This window comes from Myripristis murdjan, chromosome 22, assembly GCF_902150065.1.
Source record: "Myripristis murdjan chromosome 22, fMyrMur1.1, whole genome shotgun sequence".
Classification (NCBI taxonomy): Eukaryota; Metazoa; Chordata; class Actinopteri; order Holocentriformes; family Holocentridae; genus Myripristis; species Myripristis murdjan.
The window spans coordinates 27,271,440-27,292,420 of NC_044001.1; the positions used below are offsets into that span (position 1 = coordinate 27,271,440).

The 20,981-nt window shown below is 39.8% G+C and overlaps 2 protein-coding genes across 2 annotated transcripts; one reads left to right on the forward strand and one right to left on the reverse strand.

Moving 5' to 3' along the window:
* The first annotated feature begins 36 nt into the window (after positions 1-36).
* jkamp (jnk1/mapk8 associated membrane protein) lies at positions 37-11,428 on the forward strand. The gene is made up of 7 exons (XM_030082081.1): positions 37-130; positions 1,946-2,025; positions 5,405-5,559; positions 5,864-6,070; positions 7,310-7,491; positions 7,863-7,939; positions 8,984-11,428. Exons 1-7 carry the CDS (start codon positions 127-129, stop codon positions 9,200-9,202), a joined length of 924 nt encoding a protein of 307 aa, XP_029937941.1. The 5' UTR covers positions 37-126; the 3' UTR covers positions 9,203-11,428.
* A 3,260-nt stretch (positions 11,429-14,688) lies between these two features.
* fam241a (family with sequence similarity 241 member A) lies at positions 14,689-19,925 on the reverse strand. Its single transcript, XM_030082082.1, has 2 exons — positions 19,672-19,925; positions 14,689-17,773 (listed from the first exon to the last, which is right to left on the reverse strand). Exons 1-2 carry the CDS (start codon positions 19,816-19,818, stop codon positions 17,447-17,449), a joined length of 474 nt encoding a protein of 157 aa, XP_029937942.1. The 5' UTR covers positions 19,819-19,925; the 3' UTR covers positions 14,689-17,446.
* Positions 19,926-20,981: the final 1,056 nt, after the last annotated feature.

Here is a 20,981-nt window from a genome sequence, read left to right on the forward strand (position 1 = left end):
ATGCGCCATAAAGCTGGATGCCACCCGCCGTAAAAACAAAAGAAGAAGAAGTAGAAGGAGGTGACGTCACTTGTCCAAACAAGTCGATTTCCCGTGTCGAAATTGACATCTTTATTTTGGCCCAAAATGGGTAAGTTAAGATTACATGTAGCTTTACAAAGAGCTTAATGTGTCGTTTTTGTCATCTGACTTCAGCTGTTAGTGTTAGCTTTGAGTGAAGGTGAGCTAGCCCTGATGCTGTCTGCGGCTGGCTGTCAAGCTGCTAGCTCACTGGCTAACCCAGCCACAGTCTGCACTCAGGACATGGAGCTTTCAGGGCAGTAAAATGACAATTATAAACATGCCTGGCCAGTTAGGTAGCACTGTTGGTACACTGTGGACTTCTTGAAAATGCTAAGTATTGAAATAGCTAACAGGCTCTGTTGTTTGATCGCTGGGCAGCTCCTCACCAGGCTACATAGACTGGCCCAGTGTTTTTTTTTTTTTTTTTTTAATGGGGTCTGGGGACCTCCAGGGGCCCTTGAGGCTCTTCAAAGGGGTGCTCAGCACAATGAGGAATAAATGCTTGTAAAGGCTACATAAACTAGAAATCTGCACAGTTCATATGACCTTTAAATATATGATGTTCAGTGTTTCCCCGAGTGTATTTTTTAGTGGAGGGTGGTATGTTTTCAAGTCTTTTTTCCCCAATATGTGTGTGTTAACTCAATGTTGATGCCTAATAATAAGGCAAATTAATTTATTTCTCCACATTTTGCAACCTATAGGGCATTTGTAAGTTCTTGCTGGGCCTGCATACGCAGTATGCCAGCCAGGAAGACCTGCTGCTACTACTGTCTCTGGTTGGCTAACCCAAACCAACCTTAGACAACCTAACCAACATTAGCAATGATTAGCAGCCAATCAGAAGGAGAGTATGGAGGGATATGCAGTAGGACTGTACCCGACTCATAATTTTCTTAGTCAAATAGGATTTGGCTGTTCAATATGAGGATTCTACTATTTGTTCCTATTTTGTGTGTGGCAATTAGAAAATCTGTTGGCATGAGTTTTATTGAGGATTTTGACCAGAGAGTCATGGGAACATATTTTTGAGCATTTAAAAATCAATAAAAGACAGATATGATATGATGCAAGTTTTGAATTGAAATGAAAAATTAAAAAATTGAATTGAAAAAAAAAAACAAAAAACAAAAACAAAAACAAAAAACAAATGAAAGAGTTGAAAATAAATTAAAACCATTGCCCACTATGACATAACTGACAACTCTTCTTCAATAGGGTAGGCCTACGTCTTTATTTCTCTTTAAAATTCAAAACAAATGAATAAATCAAATAGGATGATATAAAGATGATGCCCATAATGCTCAGCTTTTCTTGTTGTCACGGTAACATAGGTGTTCATTCAATTCTATGTTTGGCATTGAGCTCATAGTTAGTGCTGCTGCTGGACTGGACTGCACTTTACTGAGAGCTGTTTCCAATATTCTGTCCCCCTCGTGTATGTGAATAGGGAGGACAAAAAATTAGAAACACCTCTCAATATAATGTAGTCCAGTACAAGACCTCTGCAAACTATAACCTCAGTAGTAAACATAGAATTAAATCGACACATTCTTCACAATGTCAACAAAAACTAAGCATTATAAACTTTGTTAAAAGGTAGAATTTATGGCAGAGCTGTTGTGTTGAACTGCATTAGATTGTACAGGTGGAGCTGATAAAGTGGACACCGAGTGTAGTTCTGTTAATGATCGCTTTTCTAGATCAGCCAGTTTGGCGAGTATCAGTTGAGTCATTAGGAATGAAAATCATCCGATTTAAATCAGTGGCCATGGCCGCTATATCAGAGCATCCTTGCAAGACAGTTTATAGTTTCACTCATGTCACAGCCTCTTTTTTTCTGCTCTTTATTGTAATAATAAGTGCTTCTGTTTTGTTCCAGCTGTGGCCATGAGCTCCACATGTCCAGGCCTGTACTGCGGCAGGATCATGATCAATGAATCAGTCATGGGAGAGTGTGGTGTGAGTACAAAAACAAAAGATGTGCCTGGTGGGGGTTGTGCATGTGTGATTGTGAGGCAGTGCCATTTATGCCTCATCACTGATCATGGCTATGAATTAATAAGAGGTTTCATCTCTAAATACTGTATGTTCAGTTTTTGTAACACATTTGAAACACAGACTCAGCATCTGAATGAGTTTCAACACAAAACCACTTCAAATGCATGACAGTAGTGATGCATCTGTAGTTCACAGGGTTCCTATTGGTCCTTAAAAAGTAATTAATACAACAATCAGAGTTTTAGCCTAAAAAAGTGATAAAATGACTTAAGTAAGATTTCCATAGGTCTTAAACTTGACTGGATAATGAAGTAACTTTCATAATTTCATTTGAAATCAGAAACCTTTTTTTATGTAGCTTATTTTTCTCTTTGCTTGTTTTCAACTTAGAGGCACCACAAGAAAACACAGAGCCACAGGAAAGCCTTAGATTTGTCAGATTTGTCATATGCACAGTGAATTAAATGAATTTAATCAGCTTCACTGCCACCGCAGAGCTACAGTGGCAAAATGTTAAGTTTAATGAGAGGTGGATGAAATGTAGTGCATTTTGTTTCAGCCAATTCCTGGAAGCAAACATGACATCCTCTGCTGAATCCTAAGAAAATGCTCACATTACACACAGTGTGAGCATAAAGGAGTCATGCATGAAATTGAAACAACATAAAGCTTCATAAAGCTCTCCCAATATCGTTCCATCCCGTTTTTCCCTATCCTTCAGTCTTTGGTCTGCATGGTCATGAAAGAAGTCTTAGATTGCATTTGAAGCGGTCTGAAAAAGGAAATGAAACCTGGTGGACCCTGTATGACATCCTCTGTGGAGCATGCAGCAATTTGGATTGTAGAGCTCATGTCAACTTGATGCACATTTCACACGTTTGGAGCAAAACTTTAACAAATGGAACGGCAGGAACCTGTCTGAAGGAATTCTTGTAAAACATCCCTGTCCAGGTTTCATCTGTCACGCCACAGAAAAACAAAAACTCTTCATGGGGGAGAAAACAATGCTCGCTGTCTTCAGTTTTCACCTTGTCCATGGTGCATCTCTTTTTGCAAACAGGGTGAATTAAAATGTGCAGCAGCATGGCAGAAATGCAGTAGGTCTACAATCCACACCTATGAAGCATCCAAAATCTTTTTCTTAGTATTTACAGCTTCAAGGCTTACATTGATTTTTACCTCTGCTAACAGCGTTTGATGAGTTTATAGTTTTGCCCTCAGTCTGTCTGCTTGTTAGCAGGATTTCTCAAAAAGTTTTGAATGGATTTTTTTTTTGTGGAAAAGGTTAGTCATAGTTGGAGTTGTTCTGATACTTATACCAATTATTTTGTCTTCATGAAGATGCAAAAAATTAAGATAATTGTTACACCTCACAAATTGCAACAGACTATCCCAATTAAAGTAATTGTACACATGGCTACATTGTAACGTACCTGATGCGCTGATGGTTGCTATGGAAACATCATGCAAAATGCCTATCTAACTCATCTAACTAAACTTGCATTTCCAGGTGTTGTTTGGATACAGTTAACAGCTAAACCGAATCTATGGTGGTAATTATAGGCACGAAAACTTATCAAAACGTTATGATATAAACATTAAGACGGTCTAAAACATGTTTAATAATTCCAGCAATGGTGGCTGATCCAGAAATTCAACTGGACCGAAAGGTACCCTGGGAAGTAGGCTGTGATGTCGGCCGCGAAGCATCGTGGAGGTGTGTCCTGCAGATTAGTCAAAAATAGGCTGGATCTGTGGGCTGCATTTGCAGGACCCTACGCGGTAAAACTGAATTGGGACAGCACTTGTCGCGCCGCCGTGACGTAAGCGGCCTACAAATACGACCTAGGTAGCGTACAGCCTTTGAATTGGGACAGAGCCTATGTGAGTCTGAAAAAAATCCTGACATGTGGTTGTGTTTTTCTGGGGTGAGATTACCCACTGCAGGTCAGCAGTCTATAGAGCTGACACATGAAACACAACACTGTAAAAAAAAAAAAAAAAAAAAAAAAATGTGCGTAAAAAGGTTACATAGCCTGATGTTTCACTGCTTTCTTAAGTCAGTGTACCACAGACTACTATAAAAAAAAAAAATGCCAGTAATTTTGCAGTGTTTTACAGTGGAATGTGTATATCAGGCAAGGCTTCAGATTCAGTCATATCACAGCCATACAGATAGATAGATAGATAGATAGATAGATAGATAGATAGATAGATAGATAGATAGATAGATAGGTATACTTTATTGATCCCAAACTGGGAAATTCCCACGTTACAGCAGCATCATCAATAAAAAACATAAAATAAAATAAAAATTAAGAAGTACAGTGGTCCCTTGTTTATCGTGGGAGTTACGTTCTAAAAATAACCCGCAATAGGCGAAATCCGCGAAGTAGTCAGCTTTATTTTTTACAATTATTCTAGATGTTTTAAGGCTGTAAAACCCCTCACTACACACTTTATACACTTTTCTCAGACAGGCATTAACATTTACTCACTTTTCTCTCTTGTTTAAACACTCTCAAAGTTCAAACCTTCGGAGAAAAATAAGGAGGAGGAGATTAAAAAAAAAAAAAAAAAAAAATTGCACAAAAAAAAATCCGCGAAACTGTGAGGCCGCGAAAGGTGAACCGCGTTATAGCGAGGGACAACTGTATATACAATAGAGACTAAATACACTAAATATGTACACTAAAGACAATAAGGGCTAAGTGTATACAATAAACTGACCTAAGAATAGGAGATGTTGAAATGTTGAAACGATGGTAATAATAAATATGAAAAAATGAAATATACAGATAGTAGATGGTATGGCACAGGGTAAGCTACAAACCATGAAACCAGGAAACCAAGTGGCAGAACCCGACGCCCCGTACTGGGATTCGGGAACTGTCCGACTTGATTAAGCCCCATGGAATCACCACTTCCAAATAAATAAACAGTTAAGGTGCTGAAAGGGTTAGTAGTATACAGCTGTTACATTTTTTTAACACAGTGGTATTGGATCAGTATCAGCCGGTACGCAAGTCCAGGTATCAGAGTTGTTATCGGGAAGGAAAAAATGCTATTGGAACATCTCTAGTCATAAGGCTAAGAAAGCTGATAAACTTTTCACGCTGATTGGCCAAAAGGGAGTGTGGTGGTAGGTGTGGTCTGTCACAGAGAGTGCATAACTTCAGTGTTTGAATTTATTCGACAAAAAACATCAATTAACAGCATGAAGAATAAGAAAAGTTTAATTTGATCAACTGTTTGATCAGCTTTCCAGTGTATTTCATTCTTGCATGGTCCCAGTCACATCCATCTGTGTTTTCCCCTCTCCTCCCTCCTGTGTCACTAGGTTTGTCCTCGTGGAGAGCGGACAAATCTGCAGAGGGTGTGTGAGCGCTGTTCAGAATCCCCCGAGCTCTACGACTGGCTGTACCTGGGTTTCATGGCCATGTTACCACTGGTGCTACACTGGTTCTTCATAGAGTGGTACTCTGGCAAGAAGAGGTGTGGCAACGCGCCAACACACACACACACACACACACACACACACACACACACACACACACACACCCACACACTTACATGCTTACACTGGAATTGTATGTTCCAGTGCAAATCACTCAGTGGGTAACAATCACATGACACATCACATGCTGACAGATTTTCATTGATTGTGTTTTACGTAATGCCACTGATGCATTGCAGATTTATTATGCACAGTCTGTTCTATATTTATCTGGTGTGCTGCCTCAGCAGCAGTCTTCTGCCACAATGAGAGTTTCATCCTGTGCTCCTTTGTTTTGTTCAGCTCCAGTGCTTTGCTGCAGCACATCACAGCCATGCTGGAGTGCAGTGTGTCGGCTGTGGTCACCTTGCTAGTGAGCGAGCCGGTGGGGATGTTCAGTATCCGCTCATGCCGTGTCCAGATGCTGTCAGATTGGTACACCATGCTATATAATCCCAGTCCGGACTACGTCACTACCTTACACTGCACACAGGAAGCTGTCTACCCACTGTAAGTAGTTACAATATAGTGGCACTGTTTCAAATACCTATCACATTTGAACAAGCACAATACAGTGGTCCCTCGTTTATCGCAGGAGTTACGTTCTAAAAATAACCCGCAATAGGCGAAATCTGCAAAGTAGTCAGCTTTATTTTTTACAATTATTATAGATGTTTTAAGGCTGTAAAACCCCTCACTACACACTTTATACACTTTTCTCAGACAGGCATTAACATTTTCTCACTTTTCTCTCTTGTTTAAACTCTCAAAGTTCAAACCTTTGTAGAAAAATAAGTCCAGTATTATAGATGAACGCATTCTGTACTGTACAGGAGACACGGCACGGAGGAGATTGACTGACAATGGTCTACAGTCCCTTAGCCAATCAGGACGCAGAACACAATGCGCTGTGTAAAAAAAAAAAAAAAGAACATGCAAAATTGCACTAAAAAAATCCGCGAAACTGCAAGGCTGCGAAAGGTGAACCGCGTTATAGCGAGGGACCACTGTATTACATACTGAACCTTTGTAAAAGAAAGCTTCCAGTATGTCCTATAACCTAAAAGCTGCATCACAATAACTAAACTAAACAGCACCGTCTGTACACTCAACCCTGTAGGATAATGTTTTGACAGTCAGTGTGATAGACATTCAAGATACTGCACCTTTTTTTTTACTAACCAGAAATGAGGCGTCACATCTGTGTCATGTGACCTACGTCGTATGATCTTCTGACACCTTTTAACTACCAATTTTGAAAAATGGCTAACATATGAAAACATATATCTCAACAGATATTTTGGCTTATTTTTGGTTTTCATAAACTTCTCATTTACTCTTCTCATTCTGCATTTTCATACTTTTATCATGTGAACACACTATATACTCAAAACCTGGTTAGAATAGAGTGAGCACTGGGCAGCATGTTTTTGTCCAAAACCCAAAGCAAAAAGTGCATCAGAATATCCTCACTAGATCTACTAAACATGGCAGCTTCAGCCCTCACGACCAAATTACCAAACATTTGGAGATGTTGGAAAAAAACTAGTTGGCCAGTAAAGTGGGCTGATGAATTTTGGGATGCGCTGTCCCATCCCAAGCTGTCGTCTCATTGTTTCTGGCCCCTCTTGCAGCATTGCAAAAATGACACAGAGTTGAAAAGAATATCAGCTTGGTTGCTCAGTCTTCTTTGTCTAACCCTCCTCTGTCCATGGCTTGTATTTTTTTTTTTTTTGTCTATTTCCTCAGGTACACCATTGTGTTAATCTACTATGCATTCTGCCTGGTGCTGATGATGCTGCTGCGCCCCCTGTTGGTCAAGAAAATAGCATGCGGTCTGGGGAAGTCTGATCGCTTCAAAAGTATCTACGCTGCTCTGTACTTCTTCCCCATCCTCACTGTGCTCCAGGCTGTGGGAGGAGGGCTGCTGTGTGAGTGTTCTCGACAAGTAGAGGCACTGCTAGGAAATGGGCTTGGGCCAGAATTTAATATCAAGCTGAAGCTGAAGGAGCTGAAGAGACCAGAGGGTTAATTCCTCTGTATTCTCTGACTCTCAGAATACATACTTGTGAAAGTGAACATAAGAAGATCAGATCTTTAAATAGTCCAGATTCTTCCCCACACAGTGCTATTTGATGGTCTGTGTGAGTGTAACACATCCACAAAGTTTAGTCCGTGAAATCCTTCCCTGTCATGAGAACGAGAGCTTCACTGAGAATGTATTGCTTCAAATTTTGTTTGTTTTTATTTATTTATTACGAGGTGAATTGTGCGGCTCTGACTGACTGGTTGTTTCTTCCAGACTATGCGTTTCCCTACATCATCCTGGTGCTGTCACTGGTCACCCTGGCTGTTTACATGTCTGCCTCCGAAATACAGGTAACTATAGTCTCCTCCCTGTGTGTGCATGTGCATGTGCATATGAGTAAGTGCACATGCACACAGTGGACAGGAAATTAGGCACATCCTGTGAGATGACACTCTCCATGGTATGTGGAGCACTATGTAATCATGGTGGCAGCACACTGTGTGTTTTCTTGAAACTACTATAACCCTTTTGATGCTTCAAGATATGGAGTTCATATTAATACGACCCACGTCTAATTTAAAGACGGTTATGTTGACAAAGGCATATTTACCCATTAATGCATTGATTAGTTGAGGGATTTCAAACTTTTTCATGTTCTGGAACCCCAAGATGATTTTCATGGAGCTGTAGAACTCCATCTGAAATGATTTTGCCTCAGGGATCTTGATTTAAAAAAAAAAAAAAGATATTTTTGTCTGTATTAACTATTACATAGTTTAGATGCCAATCTTTAACACTGACAAAGAGTCAAGGAGGTTGTGTTAAAACAATCACTCATGCTTTTTTGTATCATTAACTTAGGGTGGCTGAATTAAGAGTAAAATTAACTGATTGTCAAATTAGCGACTTTTTTTTTTTTTTTTTTACTGGAGCATTAGTGAATAAAATTGCCCAAAAGTACAAGACAGTTACCATAAAAAATGCAAAAAAAAAAAAAAACTACAACAAATAACCTGAAATTTTAAAAGAAAAAATTAGCTGAACTATTTTTCTGTTTATTAAAATGATACATTTAAAGGTCAGATCAGTGATGCTTGGCTGCATCCAGATACTTTTCTCAAGCATTTCAGCTGTTCTCATTTCACTGTCGACCTGTCAGAAGGCCCTCAAGGCAAACATTTACAAGAGCCCACTTTGAAAACCACTGGATTAGATCATGAAATGACTGTGCCACTCTAAATGATTATGGTCCTGTTGCCTGCTGTTGTGTGCTGTATGCTTGTGGATATTGTTTATATAGTTCATTTGACTGAAACACACAGGCTGCATTGTTAGTTTGTTACTAACATGTTCTCTGCCTCTCTCGCTCCTCCTCTCTGTGTGTACCCGCACAGTCCTTCAAGAACCTGGTAGCTAAGAAGAAGCGCCTTGTTGTCCTCTTCAGCCATTGGCTGCTCCATGCTTACGGCATCATCTCTATCTCCCGATTGGACAAGCTGGAGCAAGACCTGCCGCTGCTGGCCCTGGTGCCCGGTCCTGCCCTGTTCTACATAGCAACAGCCAAGTTCACAGAGCCCAGCCGCATTTTGTCTGATGGCGGCAATGGACACTAATCTCATTTGATGGGAAGTTTGACACAAGTCTTATACTTTGCTGTGAGGGTCCAAAATTAACACCATTCTTTGTTTTGTTTTTTTTTTGGTTTGGCAGGTCAATAAATTGAGCTCCCCAGCCAGGCAGCCAGTAGATAATTTGGACTTACAGTGTTGGGCCAGGCTCACATCGCTGCCTACCAGCTAGAGTGACCCTCTTTGTCCACCACACCTGCTGTGACATCAGCCAGTCAGGGCAAAGCTGCTTATAACTATGTGGCGCTTTCTACACCACAACTATTTTTTCTGTGGTGACAACATTTCCGGTGTTAAGCCACCAAAAAGAAAAACCTGTACATGTTGTCATTGTCGTTCTTGCAGGAGGTGTCATCTGAACGATGCAGGAGCCTCGAAAGCATGAAGCGGAAAAGTACAGGATGTAAATAATGCATGATGCAGTTTTACAGCTCGCAACAAATATTTCTGGCTGTCTTTTTTTTTTTTTTTTTTTTTTTTTTTTCAGTTTACCTGCCATTTACTGATGAGCCAAAAAGTAAGAGTTATGAAGAATGAAAATGCCAAAACTACAGTTATGATGATGCCAGATAAGTTAGAAGGCTGCTGCTCTTCACCAGTCATCATTGGTTACACACAGTGTCGTGGTCAGTGGTGTTTTAGGGCTTTAATGGATGGAGAAATTGTGTCTATATTGCATGATTTAAACATTTCCATAGTTTGGTATTGAAAAGAAAGCATCGATGCAGCCTTCTCACGACCCGCCTGCCTGTCTGCTCACACCCAGTTTGGAAATCACTCATGATCTAACACTGTCTTTAATGGAAGTGCAGTGCATTCATGTGGAAAAACTTCTGGAAGAAAAAATGTTTTTTTTTTTTTTTTTTTTTCTGAATTGATAAGATAATTATTTTAGAATTCTGACAAAAGTTTTCATGGATTTTTTTTTAATTACTGAGAATTTTCTCAGAATTCTCACCATTATCTCATTAATTCAGAGTTTTTCCCTTGTTTTTATCTGTGGTATTGACAGTTGGCATTGTTAGCTAACTAATTGGCCTAGAATGTTGTTTAAGCAGCTCCAGTCATGCAGTACTAAAATTTAAATGAGTGTAATTTGAAAAACAAACAAACAAAAAACAAGCATGTTAGCAGTGTAGGCCATGCATCCATGCTGACATGATGTCATACTACTGCATCTGCTAGTTAAGAATCCTTGTTCAAGCTTAAATGGAAAAGGTGTCAGTGTTAAATATTGAAACAGGGTTTCCCTTTTTATACAACCATTAAATGTATTCCTCTGTATATCTCCCCTTAAAATGCATCCTCATTCAGCCACGTCTCTTTCAGAGTGCAGTCATGTGTTTCCATGTACAACAACCAGGGTGAAGGATAAATATCTAAGCAGGTGGTCTAGTAGGATGAATTGCACATTTTTATTCTTGTTTGCAGATTTATGTCAGTGTACAAATGCGGTTAGTTGCTTGCTTTCAGGACATCTTACTACATGTCGAGAGTGTTAGAGGGGTGTTCTAGTCGGACAGATGGGCCTTATTTTGAGTGCAATGAATGAAAAGATCCTGTGCCTGAATCTAGATGTGACTTGGGCTGGTCCAGACCAGCTGAGTAGAAGCTACCACTCACATCAAGGCATGGCCTTCTGAACAATGTATAAATGTAAATATGTACAGTATATTTATATTTATGTGCTTGTAAATGTTGAATGGTGTGCTCGGTGCTACCTGAGGTCTTTAATTGTAAATGTCAGATGTGTTTTCTGGACTCCACTTTCCTTCAGCAACACTAAAAGCAAATATTGATGGCATGCCGGTACTGTCTGTAGAAAACTGAAGTGAAATGAGAGCTCGCCTTCCTTCTCATGGAGGCGTGAAGGGAGGTAAGGTCCGTACAAGGTAGTGTGCATTTGCAGAAGAGGACTAGGGCTGTGTAAAAATAAAACCAGTTCTGAGATTAATTACAGGTCAAATTCCTTGCTTTAACTGCAGAATTCTGAAAAAAAAAGTCAGAATTTTGACTTGAATAAGTCGCATCAGACACTGAACTGCATGTTCCAGCAGCTGTAGACACAAACTTTTTCAGCGCATCGTTTTTATCTCAATCTGTTGTCATCTAAGAGCAGGCATGCTTGTTTCAGACTTCATGTGCCAGACCCTGATGTGCAAGTGATGTCATACAACACAAGGAAATAAAACCTCATGACTTGGTAAACTACCAATGACTTGTTTTGCTTTCCCTCTCTGCCTCCAGTAAATGATAGCCCACCAGATCCATGTTTCCTTGGTTTTGGTGAGAAGAGCTCATTGCTTTGAGGATTGTTAGAGTAATTTAAAAACACGGTGATGCTCATTCACTAACACTAACACTAAAAGTGAAGATTTTAATTGAACCTCCAGGGAAGCAGCTTCTGTTTCTGGAGTTCCACACTCCCAAACCAAGACTTTACATTTTCTCTTTAAATTTAATCAAGGACTCCATAGTCCAGAAGCAGCCAGTCTGAAGTTAAGATGTTTTGGGAAGTCACTTCTTAGGCCTTGATTAACTATTCCAGATTAAAACCTAGTCCAGTTTGAAATTAATCCCTGTCTGAGAAACCGCTACAATATGTATAAAGGATAATTTGTACCATTTTCGACTTCATTTCCCTCATTTTTGTGAAGACAAATCTGATCATAATTCAAATATTGTCCCTTCACAGTTGAACCATACACTATATACCTTATCGGCTGTGGTGCATGACAAGAAAAGCCCACCACCGTCATTTGAGACTTTAGTACTTGCAGAGTTTTACAAAGCTGCAGATAATCTGCTACAGCATAAGGAAGTCTGTTCAGCATGAGAAAGCCCTCCACCACTGTCACTGAATGTTATATTCTGTGGTAATACAATGTTGATGGCTAAAAACGGCCAAATAACAGCCAAGAACACATTCTATAAGAACATTAACATTTTATTCATATGCATTGCAATACATTTCATGTTCGATATTTTCTCTAGTTATACGTAAAACTCAGTGCAAATGCTTTAGAAACACAATAAATTAGTTAAAAATAACTTTCAAAACAATTTCTTAAAAGAAGGACAAATGCAGCATGGCTACATTGCTTCATTGGTAAACGTATGCCACCGTCGGTGACTCCCGATATGTCGACAGTTTTTCCCTGGCAAAATGTTCAGTAGTGAAGCTGAAACTTAAAAAAAAGAAAGAAAGAAACACTGACAGTGACAGTTTCAATCTTTACCATTAGTGTGCCCTCAGTGCTTACATACCTGAACTCACCAAACCATCCCAAAACATCACCATCCTGATCCTGGACATTTTAGCATCACTTCATCACTTCAAATGTATCAGCAAAATATACAAATGGCTCTTAAAGAACAGAAATAGCAAAAGAAAAATATATGAAATTACATGCTTGAGTGATGAAAAATCCTCCCACACAGTTAAATCTCAGGATTTCAGTTAATTTTCTGTTTCCCTGAACGCCTTTCAACAAACTCCAATGAACAAGTGTGAACATGTTGCTCTCCATCAGAGCTGAGCAAACGGGTTTGTAAATGACTTCATTCAGCTAGCAGCCTGTGTGACTTACAGTAAGTGGCTGCATTACAATCCGTGCATGACTGTTGATAGCTGGTGCAAAATGGTGGCTCTAGAGAGAAAACTTGCTTGTTGATTGTGAGAAACAGACAACAAAACCTGAAATTTACTGCTGTTTTTGATTGCTAAAATATTTTCTGCCATCATTTCATCATAATGAATCAAGCTCCTGTTTTACATGTCAGTCGTCTGAAAGCTGATGTTGAAAAAGTCAGAAAAATGTCAAAATTCTGTCTTTATTCTCTGAAATCTGACTTGAACTTCTCAATTCTGACTTAAATGTCACAATTATGAGATTAATGTTAAAGCAGGTTAGGTTAAATCAGGTTAGAATGCCATTTAACCAACCAGTTCGTTGCCATGACAGGTTACACTGCCACACTACAGGTACATGAACACGCCGTGTTGTAGGTTTAGTACAAAAACACGCATTTCTGATTGTTTAAAGGCATCCGGGTACAGTAAGAATGTTGCTTTTACTGCTTACACCAAACAAATGGCTCACAGTCACGGTTCAGCCACACAGCGTAACACACTCCCCTGGCTCTGCTCCAACAACGTGTCTTGATAACCATCAATCAGGCTTCATTTCCCTCCACAACGTTCAAGTTCTTCAGCTGTTTTCTCGCTGTACATGACATGAATGCTGACATTTCTTCCTCTACGGCTGTCAGTGTAGATTTTCCTGTCCAACCACTGCTCCGCATCTGCTGAAAATTTTCAACTCAGCCACCCAAATTTACTCCGACACCCACAGGACGAGACCAAATGACACTATTTTTAGCAAGAGGTCAGCAGGGGATGAACGAAATAAAATGAGCATATTATGATGTTAATCTTGATTGAATATGACAGTTAAAGTTGATTAGTAATGTTAAGTACTGAATAACATTTGATTACAATGCATAAATCAATTTTGTGTGAGTTTTTCATTAAAATACATAAGTTAGCTACTACATTGCGCATACTCAGGTTTGGACAAAAATTGACTAATTATGTTTGGGTTCAGGTCGGGTTTGGTCACGTCAGCGTTATTTAAAATAAAAATGCTGAAGGCAACATGTAGGCTATTTCAGGCTGGAAATGGAACCTAGTGATGGAGGACAAGCAAAATCTCAGGTTCAGGTCAGACTGACACTAGGGGGCGTATTCCAACTGTACTCCAAGTTGTGTGTGTGGTCATGTACAGTGGAAAGGCAGCTTGACACTGGCATTCACATATGCAAAAAAAAAAAAAAAAAAAAAAATTACAGATATAATCAAAACACTGGGTGATGATGGCAATTAGGGCTGGGACAATATGCAATTTTGAAAAATCAATATATTGGAAGAGAATTATCGATATAATCTATATTTTTATATTTACAGTTGTGTAAAGTTGTCAGTAGATCAGCTGTAATCTACTTGATATGTCTGCCACAGGGAGGCACGAAAGCTTGATGCTGAATTAGGGCCACTGGGGAAGAGAATTATAGAGCCAGGGGAGGGGCGGTAAACTCCAGAGATTTCCAAGACTAAAGTTGTAAAATAATGAGAAAAAAACTCACAAGATTATGAGACATAAACTCTAAAATTCCGAGATGATAAAATCACAACTTTACAAGAGAAAACTGCAAATCAATCCATCAAATTCTACTCTGCAATGGGATTTAGGAACAAGGAGATCCTGCTTAATTTATCCCAGGATCACAACATTGTTTTCTTCTGAATCGGCTGAAGTCACGGCGATGTCTCTTCAAAGTCCAAATGCTGATGAGAAGACTGTGATATTGAGAAAATCACCAGTAATTCCTTGTAACTAAATCTAATAGTATAAGATTTTTTTTCATGTAAATTTACAAATTTAATCTCGGAAATTCTGAGGTTCTTTTTTCTCTAAATATTATCCCACTTCCCAGCTCTGTATTTTTTTCCTTCCCACAACGGCACTAATACACCATCGTACCAAAGTGTCTTCAGCACAGATGAACTAAGTTTTCCCCCTCACACAGTAATGGAGCATTTGGAAAACCAATCGACATTCAAATTAATTTATCCATACAAAATAACAATAATAATGAAACAATATGTTTTAGTCACAGATTATCCACATGTTATGGATTTATTGATAACTATGGATAAGTGGTCCCAGCCCTAATAGCAGCCACAGAACAGTGACCCTTACTGTAACTGAGGGCTTGCTGCGGTGCTGGGAAGGTGATCATGATTAACAGCCGCTTTCTGTTTTACTCGTGTTTTGGTTTTATTGTCCTCATTTTGCAAGTAAACATTACCATGAGCAGAGCCAAAATATTAAATAACAAATACTTTAACTGCTAATAATAAAGAGACAGACAGTCATCCCCCGGCTGTGGAGAGTGGAGCAGAGCTGGCTTCCATGTCATGCTCATGCTACAGAAAATCCACATGCATGTTGTTTAATGCCCAACACGGAGCCTGGCTGTGGAACATCTGGCTTTAACAGCTGTTAATGTAATACCTTCCCAGCAAGGTAATCAATCATTAATTGCAGAGAATAATGCAATCATTTTACAATCAACCAATGAAGCCCTTTAACTAGAATGCACCTATCTGAAAAGATCTGAACATGAATATTGTTTGGTATCAAATAATGTGAACATTAAATGAAAAAATATCAGAGGCGACTGCTACAGCTCTCCAGTGACACGGCACGCTCCATGCTGTGTCACCCTTACATTCAGATATGTGGAGAGCTAGATTTGTATTCCTGAGGCCATATCCACAAAGCAGTTCACCTTACCGTGAAGGCAGCACTACAGGTTCTACATGTAGTGAAACCTTCACAACATGAAGGTTTCACTACAGGCTCTACATGAAGGCAGCACTGCAAGTTCCTGGCTGACAGAGCCCTCTTTACACCTTTTCACAAAGCTGCTGAGGCCAACTTTTACTAAGCAATTAGGAAAACTATCAAACGAACAATAAGGACATGGCTGACCTTGTTGGTAAGAGGATGTAATGTTTCATCAATGTGCTTCATGTGATTTCACAACTGTTATCTGAACAGCACACAGGGGCAAACGGTCCTGACCGTTTAGATCTAAACCTTTAATTCCTGACTCTGTAGCCTACAGCTCTTTCTTTTGTCTAGTTGTAAAACACACAATAATGCTTGAAACAGTGAATCCCACTCTGGTGTCATTTTAATGCTGACTGTAAAGAAGCCTTTCTGCCATTTTGTGTGCACTCTCACAGCCCTGTGGATGGAACCTGTACTACACAGAGGCCTACTAGTTTAATTTTGTTCCATTGAATAAAATACAGCAACTAGAATCAATGTTGTCCATTTTCATCCCTCAGTTGGTCTACCTTTAATGTCGATTGTTGCTAGTGAAATGCTAATTCCTGGTATTTGGGAAACACGACTGCAACACTAAGTCCCACCTATCTAATGGTTGGATGTAATGAGCTAAACATGTCAGCAATAACAACTAAACAACTGTTCAGTGCAATGAGTGATATGGCAATTGCTTGTTATAGTCTCCCAGAGATATGGTATATTTCCCCAATGATAAGCATTATGTGAAGAATATATGATATTTATTCCTCCTGCCCCCCTTTGACTGACATTCTTCAGCTGCACCTGTTATCCTCTGGTAGTCTCAACACACGGTAGTCACTCTAACCGATTTTGTGCTGTTTCTGGCCATAAGTGCACCATTTTCCCACTTACCAATGGTGGAACAAATGGTACAAATCTTGGTGGATGGTGAAACTCAAGAATAATACTAAAGAAGAAAATATCCATTGTTGACTAGGTTTACCATACCTTATAGACATGTACTATACACACTAATTCATATATGGCAGAAAAGTTCTGCTACACTGCCCTCCAAAGCAGTGTTGCACCTTTGGCCGTGTCCATTCAGTGCTGCCACAGTGAGGAGCCTGCAGGCGACCCCTGATGACAAATCCTCACTGTGACATGGCTGCCTGGGTGTGACCGGCTTTTCTGCTAGTGTGTATGCACTCTTTAAACTGACTGACAGATCAAAAGTCAGTTAGGTGATCTTAGTGGATGTACTGAACAAAACATAGAATATCGTGGATATATTCAACACAGCCCTTATTTCCTGGCAATCTGATATGTTAACATGACAATGAATTTTTAAAAATGATTTTGCTCCCAACCATGGTGCCTGTGTTGGGTTTTCCTCCCCACAGTCTGTGTTATCATTGCTTCACAAAGCCATGATGTGCCGCAACGATAAGTATGGCATTTTTATAAGCAACGGATACAGGAACCATTTCAGACCCCTGCTCTTTTTCACATGCAGCTGAAAGAGGGTGATATCTGAAATCCCTCATTTGTGACAAAAAAAAAAAAAAAAGTTATGTTTGAGAGGACCAATAGTTTGACTGTCTGAAATCTGTTGGGAAACTCTCTGATTGTACACTTCATTTTTGCAGTTATTCTAACTGAAAAAGCTTGAAACCCAAAACACAACTCCTTCAGTAGTGACTGATCAAACTAACGCCATGTCCAAAGCCAGCCACGCTGGAAGCACAGTATCTGTCCTCAGACAGTCTCCTACCATTAACTGAGTCCGGGAAATGTCTGCATTAACCAAATAAACAGTAAGAGACTTGGCTCTGGCTGTCAGCTCTGCTTACTTTTGGATATAGATGATAATGATGCAGAGTGTTCCCACCAGTCCCAGAGCCTGGATCCCTAGGAACCAGAGCAGGAGCCAGAAGAACACGATCACTACCGGCTCCACAATCTTCTCTCCAAAGTACATCTGGCTGAAGCCCATCCCACGCAGGCACTTGTTCAGCATCCCGAACAGAGTCCCCATCCGCTCACAGTCGTCCAGCTGCGGCTCCCTGGTGGTGGGGTCGGCGATGTGGGGCCAGTGGGCGGTAGGGTCACTGGAAGATGGAGGCCGGGCCCTGGAGTGAGCGGGGGCTCTTGACCTGGTTCTGCTGTTGTCACCCTGTGGAGACAGAAGCTCCGGTCAGACTGCTCATAATGCCAGAATGGTCATGTCCTGACAGCATTCACCCACAAATTCAATATGAAAAAACATTCATCCTGTAACATTTCCACCCCAACATAAATACTAAAATGAGTCTCTGACGCTCAAAGGAAAGGAGGAGGTAGTGAAGGAGACTAGGAGGCATTTTAAGGGTACTGGGATGCACCCAAGGAAGTTAATCTCTCTTCAAGACACTTTGGCGCCTCCCTGTGGTAAAAATATAAACTGAGGTTGAACAGTTGATTTCTAGACAACTTCACTAGACTGTAAATATAATAAAAATAGATAATTATTTATAAATTTGTCCTTATTTAATTTTGAAAAGTCATTGTACATCATTCTAGCCATACTGTTTTGCATATGTCGCTTTATAATTACACATGAAATGTGAATTTTGCTTCTAAATAATTTAACATAACTTGCAACAAAAGAAAGTAAAAACAGTCACACCAAAAGACTAAAAATCAAGTTGAAGTGTGTGGCCAGATACATTACAACCACAAGCTCCTCCAAGCAGGACTATATACCATGTAGATATCACCACAGGCAGGAAAACACAATCGAAACCAGCTCTGTAGTGTACACAGTTCACCAGGGTCTGCCCCACACTTATTACAGTTTTGCATTTTTCATTCGTTTTTATTTTGATTTCATTTATAATTTTTGTGGTCAATCCAGTTTAGTTTCGGTTCGTTTTCCGAATTCCCAGTTTAAGTATTAGTTTAGTTTTGAAAGCAACCGTATCGTTTCAGTTCATTTTCATTTCACTTCAAGTCTAGTTTTTATTTTTAGTTCAGTTAACTAAAATGTTTCCTGTCACCTGGTTTTAGTTTTTAGTTTAGTTTTAGTGAACTGTAATAACCCTGGTGTGCCCCTGCTTTGATAAGAACAAGTTAGATGGATTGGTGAGTTTATAGCACACCAATCCAGCAAAGCCTTACAGCACCTAGTAAAGTCCTTTACACAGTGCACTTAACATGCACCTCAAGCACAGAGGAAACACATAGCCATAAATCACATAAAGAACTCAAATGGAGGTTGTGAGTTGAAAAATGTGGTGTTACTTGCTAGTCAGGTTGATCAGCAACCTGGTACTACTGCTCTACAGAAATAAATCCAGACACATTCCTGTTCATCTACCCCGTTTCTCACTGCTGATAATCAACACAGTCATCAACACATATTGTTTGACAATATACTGTAATGTAGATCCACCTGTGCAATCTAATGTAGTTCAATGCAACATCACTGCAATAAATTCTACCTTTTAACTTTTAATGCTCATTTTTTGTTGACATTGTGAAATTGTGTAAATTTAATTCTATGTTTATTAATGAGGTTGTAGTTTGCAAAGGTCTTGCACTGGACTACATTATACTGAGAGGGGTTTCCGTTTTTTTGTCCTCCCTATTTACATATACATGAGTATTGGAAACAGCTCTCAATAAAATACAGTCCTGTACAACAACAGCACTAACTATGAGCACATTAGAGCAGACATTTTTATCGATGAAAGTTGAACGGGGTCGATCATGCATGTGTCGACCTGCACGGTGGGCCCTCATTATTCTAGTCACATGTTCCACCAGGTATTAGTTAGCTATAATTAGTGTGTATGCCAGCACATATTAATCTGATATTGTTTGGCGTAACGTTACAGGTCTGTTACACGGGCACAGTTAGCGATATATTAGGCCTAGCAATCAAAGTAGCTACCCTCTAGTGACAAAATAAGTTGTCATGAACAAAAATACACACCGACCGTCACCTGTTTATTACTCGGCTGAGGTTAGCATAGCTTTCTAATCCCAGCAGCCTGACTGTGAGCTGGTTTGGCTAAGCTAGCTGGTCACTACCTGGTGGTGCTGCTGTGCGGCTTCTCTCGCAGTGTGAGCGGCATGACGAGGCGCTTGCCATCTCCTTTGACTGTCTATCGTCAGCTCCTCAAAGTCCCGTCGCTGGGCAAGGTACTGGTCATTGACTGGCCGTGTGGCGGTGGACATTTTGAGTGCTGTCACAGATACTATGGAGCTGGACTGCTGGCCAACTCGGCAAGGGCAAGTCGGCTATCGCTAACTTTCACAAATCAAAACATGCCAGGCGACTGCTCACAGGACGCACCGCCCACTTCCTGGTCCCAGCTAACGAAAGGCGGGCCGTGCTACATTCAAGTCTTCCAGCGCGGGCGGGAAATAGAAACTACCTATAATATGCAACTCACTGTTCCTCAGCTCTCAACGGATAAATGCTGCCCAAAAAAAAAAAAAAAAAAAATCACCAACAACAAAATTGTTCACTCTGCCAAACTCTAACATGACCAGAAAATCTGTCACTCCAGCATTCGACTGTTAAACATGACTTGATCAGCTTGAAGTTTCAGGTTCAAATATTATATAAATTCACATTATATTCAAATAATATTTCTGTAGATCACACCAAATGTATTTCCAAAAAAAAAAAAAAACAGAATCGACATTTACACGTTATTGCTTTTATGCATTTACTTTTCCCCGTTGTTTTATTCACGTATTGTCTTAAGGTCTTTACACAAAGGGTTTTTTTCGATATATTTTTTTCGAGCTGCTGTTTTTGTGATGAGTGCTTTCACACAGGGCGCAAATATTAGCGTATTTTCTACGGAAGGCCGTCGATTTTTTTTTCCAGAGCTTTGATACCGCGTGTAAAATCATCAACCAATCACATTGTGCGAAACGGACGCACGCCACAACTGACAGTGACTTGTTGATTGGGTTGACTGTGATAGTTCTTTTTCTTTTCCATTTCTGTTTTTTTTTCCTTTTATGATACTAATAGGTGCTGATGCTGTTCACCTTGTGAATTTTGATTGTCCTGTTGACGTTTAAAATGAAAATGAATGTGTTCTTGATGTACAATCTAATGAGATGTTTTCATGAATGTACGTGAACGTTAAATGACCATTGTATTGTATGCGAAGAGCTGAAGAAGAAGAAGAAAAAGAAAAAGAAAAACAAAACAAAACAAAACAAACAAACAAAAACAATTGTTGATTGGGTTTAGTTTCACATCTCCCAGCCTGGTGTCTTTTACAGGGATCAAGGGTCAACAGAGCATTTTCCTGCAGCGTGACTCAGTGGGTGAGGAAAGTGGGAATGGAGCATTAAAGTATTGCAAAACATACAAGCTG

Coding starts and splice junctions, on each gene's coding strand:
- jkamp (XM_030082081.1), top strand. Junction 7,492..7,862: donor TGTGGGAGGAGGGCTGCTGT/GTGAGTGTTCTC, acceptor TGTTTCTTCCAG/ACTATGCGTTTCCCTACATC. Junction 7,940..8,983: donor TGTCTGCCTCCGAAATACAG/GTAACTATAGTC, acceptor GTACCCGCACAG/TCCTTCAAGAACCTGGTAGC.
- fam241a (XM_030082082.1), bottom strand. CDS start 19,818: ATGTCCACCGCCACACGGCCAGTCAATGACCAGTACCTTGCCCAGCGA. Junction 17,774..19,671: donor CCGCACAGCAGCACCACCAG/GTAGTGACCAGC, acceptor CTGTCTCCACAG/GGTGACAACAGCAGAACCAG.